Source organism: Microtus ochrogaster, chromosome 16, assembly GCF_000317375.1.
Source record: "Microtus ochrogaster isolate Prairie Vole_2 chromosome 16, MicOch1.0, whole genome shotgun sequence".
In the NCBI taxonomy this organism is placed as follows: Eukaryota; Metazoa; Chordata; class Mammalia; order Rodentia; family Cricetidae; genus Microtus; species Microtus ochrogaster.
The window spans coordinates 29,900,128-29,909,945 of record NC_022018.1 but is presented as its reverse complement, the minus strand read 5'-3'; the positions used below and the strand labels follow the sequence as shown (position 1 = coordinate 29,909,945).

Genomic DNA, 9,818 nt, shown 5'->3' with positions numbered 1-9,818 from the left:
ACACACACACACACACACACACACACACACACACACACACACACCCTTAACTTTAGAGAGAACCCCTAAGTCACAGTTAGGTATGTCTAAGATTGGAGAAGAATAAAATGAGAGAATGTGTCTGTACAGCAGCCCCCAGCAGTCCAGGGCTGACACTAAGTCTCAGTAAGAGACAGGCTGATGCAGCAGAAAGGCCAGAGCCTCCCTTTCAGGACAGTACTTAGACACCACAGGGTGTCTCTGAGCAAGATTAGAAGCCTTCATCTCTCCTATCCCTCCTCTCCCAGTCTCACTTATCCACCTCATCTAACACAAGCACAGATGCTCCCATGGTTGGGAAACACAGTCTCCTGAATATTAGTCCCCGGATATGACCACTCCAGTGCACTCCTTCACACCAGGAAGTGAATAGACTCTGGGAAGGGAAAGGAGCCATGGAGGTCGAGAAGTGTGAGCTAAGTTGCTCTTCATGACTGACTGTGTGCATGGTGGGTGTGTCGGAGGCTCTCTCCTTGGATCTCCTCTGCTGTCTAAGGGAAAATGAGAACTAAAGACTTCATATCTCAAGCTGCTTGCTGTTAGAGACCCAGACTGATATGTGGGTCTTAGAGTTAATTATACATAACCCTTCTCCATGTTATCTGAGCAATAGCTAAACAATCTCATCTTCAAGAGACAGAAGCCCATTTTTTTTTTTTACACAGTGAGCATCAGTCTAAAGAGATTTACATCCAAAGGAGAAGAGAAAGGGAGACCTTGGGATGGAGGGGAGATGACTGCTATGCACAGAGTCAGCACTCAGAGCAAGAAAGAGACAGACTTCTCATGACCCCACCTTTAACACCACACCTGAAGACCAGCCAATGGCCCTCGACCTTGAACATCTTTGTTCTTGGTATACTGAGCTTCTTTTTATTTTTCTCTAAACTTTTGTTTTTTTATTAGACTGATTCATTTTATCTTAACTATTTTTATTAATCATTTTTACCGTGTGTTTTTCTGCATACATGTATATGTACCATGTTTTTTAGATACACATGGAGGTGAGAAAAAAAGTATTGGATCCTATGGAGTCGGGGTTATGTGTTACAGGGTGCTGGGAATTGACTGGATCTTCTGAAGGAGCAAAAGTTGCTCTTTTGAGTCATGACTGAGTAATCTCTCCAGCCCTGGTGTTCAGCCTCTCAGAAGTTTCTCCCAATTCACTAACTGACTTGGGGTAAGTGGAGGACAATTTCCCAGGAGCCAGGAACCCAGGGTGCTGTTCATCCTCACAGCCCTCCTTGTCACCACACAGGGACTGTAATTAGGAACAGAAAGTTTCAGCCTCAGAAAATGGCAGGCCACCAGGGAGTGTGCAGAGCTGGCAACCAGGAAGGACATGTGCATCAGGAGCCCTTGCCCTCTGGAGAAGCCAAACTCCTGATGGTGACATCCTAACAGCAGTGACAGTTGCTGGGAACACAGGGCTTAAGAATGATAAACAGAGCCTGGCTGTGGTGTGAGAACACCCACCCTGAGCCCTGCACAGACTCCACAGGTAAGTGTTCCATCAAGTCACAGTGGACTGAAGCTGCCTTTCACCTTGACAGAGGGGCTGTGAGATAGGAATGGGGAGAGAAGTTGGTTGAAGAGAAGGGTCTGGGTTCCTCTGTCACTGTGAGAAAGAAAGGTGACAGGATCCAGGGAAAAAGCGGGCTCTCATTGCCACCTGCAATGCAGAATTGTTTCCATGTCCACGAGGGAGCCTTGTGCAGCTGCATGGGGTGCACTCGGCCAGAGATGCTCATGACAGCCCAGGCAGGTAGAGCAGACACAGCCTGAGATTTCAGCTTGAGTGTGAGGAAGCTTTTCCTGTCTGCAGTTTCTCCAGTCTCTGTGTTGTCCTCACAGGAGCAAAGGCATCTTGGGTCTGGTGCCCTCCAACCTCTCAGAAGGTGGTAGGGGGCTTTGCCTCTCTTTGTTCTGATTTTATTGTTCCTGGAGCTTTCCTGTCCAGACTCAAAACATAACACAGTGTGACAGTGCAGAGAATCGTGGGGAATCTGACATGATACAAATCAAAGAATAATGCATTAGAGCGTGATTAACACTGGGCAGGCACTGTCCTAAGTACTGTGTGCCTCTGCTCCATTGAATCCTCACAAAACACATGGATGTTACCAAACACCATCCCTACATTAGGGATTATTAAAGGGGCCAAGAAAATGTTCAATGGCAGGCACAGAGCGGTTAGGAAAGGTGGGGTTTGACAGATGGGATAGCTTTTCAACTTGACAATTTATCCTTCTCTAGTTTATGGATTTTTCTCTCATGCATCTAGACCTAGACTTGGCCCCTAGAGTCCATGACTCATTCCTAAAAGAAAACTCTGAATTGATTAGTTTCACACAGGTTGCTCTTTTTTATTTCTTACATGTTGGAGGCATAATGGTTGAGGAAGTATATTAAATATGTATATGAAGATATATATACTCAGTCACCCTGAAATAGACAAATAGACATGGGTGAGCGTGTGTGTATATGTGTGTGTGTGTGTGTGTGTGTGTGTGTGTGTGTAGCTTTTACAACTAAGTTCTGACAGTTTGGAAATCAAGGACAATTTCGTGCTTGTAAATTTTGCTATTGGCATCTCAGAGATCACGTAACAACACTGAAATGCTATCAAATTATATGCAGTTCAGTACAGAGGGAATTTGAGAGAAAAATAAAGCACTGTTGGTAAGTTCTTAAAGGATAAACAATGTACATCACTAAAATGTTTGAAGCCTGAAAGCTCACATCATTGCACAAGTGAGAAAGTGTTAGACACTTACCAAATGTATAATCAAACTGAACTGACTTCTCAAAGATACTCAGATTTATCAACTGTTACAAAAAGCCCAACTCAAATGCTTCTCAAAATTGCTGTCAGTTTGTCTCCATGATTAAAGAGCAGTTTTAAACCAACAGTTGCCTTGAGAAACCTAAAAACTTTCCAGCCAGCATTATGAGAACACTTACAGACTACACACAGAACCAGTGTCTCTGAGGCTGCTCAGTGCCCAGTGTAGGAAGCGAGCACATACACAGGCTGCACAGCCTTCTGAGATCAGGGAAAGCATAAGACATGAGCTAAGCAGGGAGCCATGAGGCATGGGAGCTGGGAAAGCTCAGCTTTGGATACAGCCCGTGTACCTGTGGAAAGGTAAGTAAATGCCAATGCTAACATTTGCTTGGGAGGGGTCAAAGGAATTCAGAACTGACTTCGATGTGGACCTGATGTCAAATTGTAGACACAGATAGAAATTAAGGTTGTTGTGTGAAGCTCTCTGTGTTCTGTGAAGCATGAAACAAATGGAGTAAGTTTCTGCTTTAAAGACTTTTTTCGTGTTCAATGTAGAAACTAAAGAACAGGGGAAAACAGATACCATGCATAAAAAGATTGCAACCACAGTGTGAGATAGCAGGGAGGACTCACAGGCTGGGGGATTTCTGATTGAGAACATCACTAGACAGAGCCAACTTTAAAACAATCAGCAAACCAGGCCTTTGTTAAGTCTCTACAGGAACAGTTTTCCTGGTGTTATACTGGAGAAGAGATCCTAGGAGAAAGAGTAACACCAGGATAAAGTGGAGTAAACAGAAAAATGGACTTCAGGATGAGTCTACCCATGGATATTGAGGACACAATCTTTGCTCACATATAGTCCACATTGAGGACAGTGAGTCATTCATGCCCCCACTGCGTCACTAACTTCTGTATAATTTATGACCAGAGAGCGTGGGAAGAGGAGAATACTATACCATCCCTCCTGAGAATCTGAATCATTGACCAACAACAATTTCCTGAGAAACAGCACGGTTTTAATAAGTTCCACAGCCTTTGGAGTGACGGTTGCATTTGAGGCAATGAAGAGGATCAGGATGAGGCATCAACACAGTCCAGGAGCCTGAGGTCCCACTGGGTGTGATGAGGGAAAAGGAAGGAGGCTGTCAGGCTAATCCTCAGGACTGTGTTGCTTAGAAAACCAACAGAGTGATAACACTTGGTTAGCTTTTCTCTATGAAGAACATGGCCATATGACCATGGATGAATGCTGGAGACAAAGAAAAGTCTTTGTGAAAGGCCGGGAAAGTATTTTATGCCCAGATATAAACTAGGATCACTTCTGTGGGAATGGAAGTTAGACAAACTGGGAAAATAAGTAATATGATAAAGCAGCATCATGGAAAGAACCATATGTATTTGCATAATTGATACCATTATTTTCATCAGAATAAATAGAGAAAATCTTAAATGTGTTTCTCAAATGATTTTCCTTAGTGCTGTACATGAAGTCAGAGGATGAAGTGGAATAACATTATCCACACAATAATCTTCCTTTCTCTTGCTGTACCTGGAATTGTGGGGAATATCCTAATGTTTGTGAGACTTGTGTACACTTCAACCTTGGGGACTGAGAAAAAGCCTGTGGGCATTATTCTTATCCACTTGGCATTTTCTAATATCATCATTATTTGTACTACAGGGATCAGAGATATAGCCACGGTGTTTTATTTCAGAAACTTCCTCGGAGATATTGGCTGTAAAGCTGTGGTGTATCTGGCAAGGATGGCACGGGGTTTATCCATCTGTACCACCTGTCTCCTCAGTGTGGTCCAGGCTGTCACCATCAGTCCCAGGACCACCCTTTGGACAAAGCTAAAACCACAGACCTCATGGCAAGTTTTTCAATTTCTCCTTCTCTTCTGGGTGGTTAATGTTCTCATAAGCTCCAACTTACTCTGCTATGTCAAATCAGGGAACAGTTTGAACAGGTCTGTACCTGGAATGTTCATTGGCCATTGCTATATGCTGCCTTCAAGACATGTAATCAAGTGGCTTTTCCTCTCCCTCATGGCGCTTCGTGATGTCATCTTCCAGAGTCTAATGGGCTGGAACAGCGGGTCCATGGCTCTCCGTCTGTATGAGCATCACAAGCGCGTCCTCTACCTTCACAGCTCCAGGTGTGCGCACAATTCCCCTCCAGAAATCAGAGCTACCTGGAGCGTTCTCATTCTAATGACCTGCTTCCTTTTCTTCTACTGGTCAGATTTCATTCTCTCCTTCTACACTGGTTTCACAGTGACACATGATTCCATTTCACTAAATGTTAAGACATTTTTAGAACTTGGTTATGCTGGTTTTAGCCCCTATGTTCTGATTAGCAGATACATCCATGCTTGTAATGTCCTGCACACTCACTGAGAAGTGTAGAAATTACATTCTACACATATTCATATGGGCTAAAGGTATGTACATTGTAAGCTGCTTTGCCATGATGAATCTTAGAAATGCTGACATAATGTTTGCTCTATAGCATAGAATGACCTTGAGATGCCTCGGAACCCCAAATGCTTGTATTACAGGCAGTCACTACCAAACTGTAATTTGCCTAAGTGTTCTAATATATCACATTAAATTAAATTTCAAAATAATGTATTTTCTTTCCTTAAAAAGTCTAGCACTGCACAATTTATAGACCAGTTCAGTGTTTCTAGACAAGTAGAAAACAGATTCTTAGCATCTTCCTATTCCTCCATCCCTGTCATATGATGGGTTGCTTCTCATTAGCCCTGGGATGTGCTGGAGGTAAGGCTGATGCCAGAAATTAGTATCTCACTTTTGTCCAAACCAGAGAAGGAAAACAAAATAGGTTAAGTGGAGGTGAGGAGAAGCCCTTATCTGAGGTGAGCTCGTCCTGTAGAGTGAAGATCACAGTGTGACAAACAAGGTCACAGCTGCACAGCAGATTTGCTTTCCAATTGTTTGACACAGCTAGGTTCCAAAATGCCTCCCACTACAGTCTCAACACTGTTGGATAATTATAGCTGTGTTGAAACTTAGTGTACCACTGCAAGACACTCTGGCAAATGGGCTCTCTCAAAAATGCCTTGCTCCAGTCCAGGACTTCATGGGCACATTGATGTGTTAAAACCTCGATGATAGGTTGTTAACATTCCCAGTCCCTCACTATGGCCTACACTAAACATCCTAGTGTTTGCTTGGTCTTCTTGGCCCATGAATCTGAGACTGTATCTTCCTGAAGCTGTACAGACACAACTTTTAAACTGAGATCCTTATACATATGTTTGTGTGTAACCCTTTCTCATTTTCTTGATTCTATTTCTCTGTGGAGCCCTAACTGAAACAGCCACCTTTTCCTGTGCTCTGAGGTAGATGCATGGTGGGGGAGGGGAAGGGCTGCCTCTCCAAAAACCTTGTGAGTGTTTCCAGGGTGTATCCTCCATCTTTCTAAAGGAGTGGGCAATGTGGTGAGAAGGACAGGGCTGTGCCCCACATGACATTTATATCCAAACCCTTGCATTTTCTGTATTTTCCCTTGCATTATTAAAAATAAAACCGATTTATAATTAACCTTCAATAAACATACTTTTGTAACAAATCTGAAATCACACAGATAATCTAAGTTTTCATATCCGCCTGCTCCTTCCTTATTTGGTGGGTAAAGTGGAAGCCCCTGAAATCTCCGTGGACCCCCAGTGTACATTACAGTGTATGTCACAGTCACCATGCGTGCACTAGATTCGTGGAATTTCTCTACCTTAGGGCATCTTTGAACCTGTGACCCGCAACTCACCCAATCGCCACCTCCCTACCACAAAGAAGCACAATCCTGCTCTCTAATCTGTTCACACAGTGGGTCAAGGGAGTGGCTGCAGGTTTTCTTTCAGAAATTCCTAGGTAATGTTTGTGAAAGCAAGGGGTCTCTGAACCTTTCCATCTGCTCTGCCTGTCACCTCACTGTCTGCCCAGGCTGTCAGTATCAGTCCCAGAACCACCTGCTGGAAGAAGCTTCAGCCTCAGACTATATCACAAGTTCTTGATTATTTATTCTTATTTATTCTTCTTTGGATCTTTAGCTTTCTGATGAGCTCCAGTTCTCTTTGCGATATCACAGCAGACAGTAACCTAAACAGATCTGAAGGTGCAATGGATTGTGGGTGTTGCTATGTGGTACAGTTACTGTCTAGGGGCCTTCATTGAATTTATTTTCTCTGTCACTTAAAAAATTAAGCGGGGGGGGGGGAAGGAGTCTCATACATAGCAAAAAGAATTACCCAACAGAATGAAGAAAGTCTTTTATTAGGGCTGAGGGGGACAGAGAAACACACACATTGAGGCTCACACAGAGTAGGACTCTCTTAAAGTAAAGGGGGGATCTGTGAAATTGAAGCCCCATTTCTGCTTGAGGGCTGGATGTTCTAGCAGTCCTTGAGGGGTCACACTTTAAGCTGGGTTACATTGAACAAAGATAGAGAAGCTGATAGGCCCACAACTTTGGTGTAATCATCCTGATCCTGCCTTGAACCTGTGGGAACAGTGCACAGGCAAGAGGCCCTCCTGGCTGTAGAAAAAGCCTGGCAGGCCTTTAGGATGTTGTGTGGGATCTGGATGTTTCCTCTCTTTACTATCTCTCCGTGGACTCTCTGTCTGCCTATCCAGACCTAACTCACTGTTCTCGGTGTCGTCCTGCCACGTAGTGAAATGAGGGGCTTTTTTTTCTCTCTCTACTCTTTCTCTTCCCTCTTCTCCCTCTACCCTTCTCTGTCTGTTCTCTTTGTGATGGTTCTTTCAGAGTCTTGCGGGTTTGAGCGTGGGTCAATGGTGATCTTCCTGCTCAGACTTCTTCACAGCTGTAGATTAGCAAGTGGTTCTGGTTCAGAAAGAGCTGCACAGTGTGTTCTCATTCTCATGACCCAATGCCTTATATTGTAGGAGTAGGTTTCATTTTATCCTTTTACATGTCTTCTGAATGTTGGCAATGACTATGGCATATTATAATGTTCTTCAACTTTGGTCAAACTGTGACAATTCTGAAAAGTGAAGTAGTAGAAGGAAAGTCACTTCTTCAGATTCTTGTGTCCCCATCTTATGGACCTCCATAATGGCTAACCCTGCTCACCCCTAACAACAGTCAAGTGCAGACCAAAAAAGGAAAATTTTCACTCTTCTTCCTGTCAGAGGCCCTGGAAATATATAGTGTATGACAACTGATAATTCATATGTCAACACACTGGAAACTGGAAAAACTAGGCCACTTGACATAATATTAAAACCTAAAAATGCCACTTACTATTAAAGTATACAATCAATTTGGGATTTAAATATACCCCAGGAAATATTAGGACTATGGAACAAAGATATACAACTTGGAAGGAAAAAAAGCAACCTTAGAAGTCATTATGTTCAAAAGACAGCAGAGAAAATCAAATCAAATAAAAGGAACAGAGCATGCTCAGCAAGAAAAAGCACCTGCCTAGCTGACAACCTGAGTTCCTTTCTTGGAACTGCATGGTAGAAAGATAGAACCAATTCCTGTGAATTATCCTCCAAATTCTCTCTCTCTCTCTCTCTCTCTCTCTCTCTCTCACACACACACACACACACACACACACACACACACACACGCCATCACACATGTTTGTTTCTTCCCCAGCATGCTTTGGTCATGGTGTTTCAGCACAGCAAAGGTAACCCTAAGAGAGACAGGCCATGTCACTCCTGAAGGAACTAGATCTACCACAAAACTCCATTACTCCTTAAGTTTATACATCCTCTCCTTTAATAAATGCTCTCTTAACAATTCAGATGCTCAACGCAAAGCCAATTCACATTCACTTGGGGTATGACAGTAGATCCTCAGAGTTCCTCATTCTTTGGTTTATGGCACAAGAGTTTTTAGCCTTTTTTGTGCAGATTATATTACTTAGTAATGCTTGTTGATTCACACCAGAAACACCTGATAAACAGTAACCCGGAGCTTCCTCCTAAGCCAGAGCAGTGACCAGGAGGCTCCATCCAGGACAGGACCAGTGACCAGGAGCCACACCCCAGCCCAGCCCAGCACGGCTCTCACTTCTGCACTGGAGATGCTCCTCTCACCTCCTCTCAGCCCTGTGCCCACAGCTATTCACAGTGCACTGCATCAGCAACTGGAAAGGCCCTCCAGGTGGGACAGCACATGACAGACAGAAGCATCCCTAAGGCAGATGAGCAGTACAAGCTTCCTTAAAGCTGTAGATGAGGCTATTGGCTTTTTGAAATGAGCCAATCAAGAGTTTGAGTCCCATTGATAGTTTAGTGTACAAGGAATAAAGCTGCCAAATACACCAATGACCTTGAAGTGCCTGTGGTTTACACAAGCAAGATGACTCTCATCTGTCCAGATCCCTGGTTGGAACTTTATCAGAAGACAGAATCCTCAGCTATCTCCATATCTGTTCTGTGCCAGTGTTTAAAGAAGGACCTGAGGAGGAAGAGGCAGTGACCATCTACTCTGTCACTCAGAAGTGAGCTGTCACAGCTTGACAGTGTGGACAGTGAGGTCTGGAGAAACTGGAAGCTAGTTTCAGAAACTTGACTGCTGGAATAACTCCAGAGCCAGGCAAATGTAGTAATTGTGGAGGAATAAGGAAAAGTACACTTCTGGGACCAACTCTTTTGTTTTTTTCTGTCTGTAGAGATAAGGTTATTCTCTTTTTTTTGTTTATTTTATTGTTTTTAGTTGTTGAAAAAAAAATTGTGCCTCCTCCCCGTCTCCCATTTCCCTCCCACTCCTCGCACATATCGCCCCCTCCCTCCACTCCTCTATCCCTCTCCCCCTACCCCCCACTCTACCCCCCCTCCCTCTCGAGACTGAAGAGCAGTCCAGATTCCCTGCCCTGTGGGAAGTCCAAGGTCCTCCTACTTCTATCCAGGATCAGGAAGGTGAGCATCCAAACAGGCTAGGCTCCCACAATGCCAGTTCATGTATCAGGATCGAAACCTAGTG

General features: G+C 43.9%; 1 protein-coding gene across 1 annotated transcript; it reads left to right on the top strand.

Moving 5' to 3' along the window:
- The first annotated feature begins 4,327 nt into the window (after window positions 1-4,327).
- Window positions 4,328-5,230, top strand: LOC101994573 (putative vomeronasal receptor-like protein 4). Its single transcript, XM_005354928.1, has one exon. The coding sequence runs from the start codon at window positions 4,328-4,330 to the stop codon at window positions 5,228-5,230; it is 903 nt and encodes a 300-aa protein (XP_005354985.1).
- The last annotated feature ends 4,588 nt before the right edge of the window (window positions 5,231-9,818 follow it).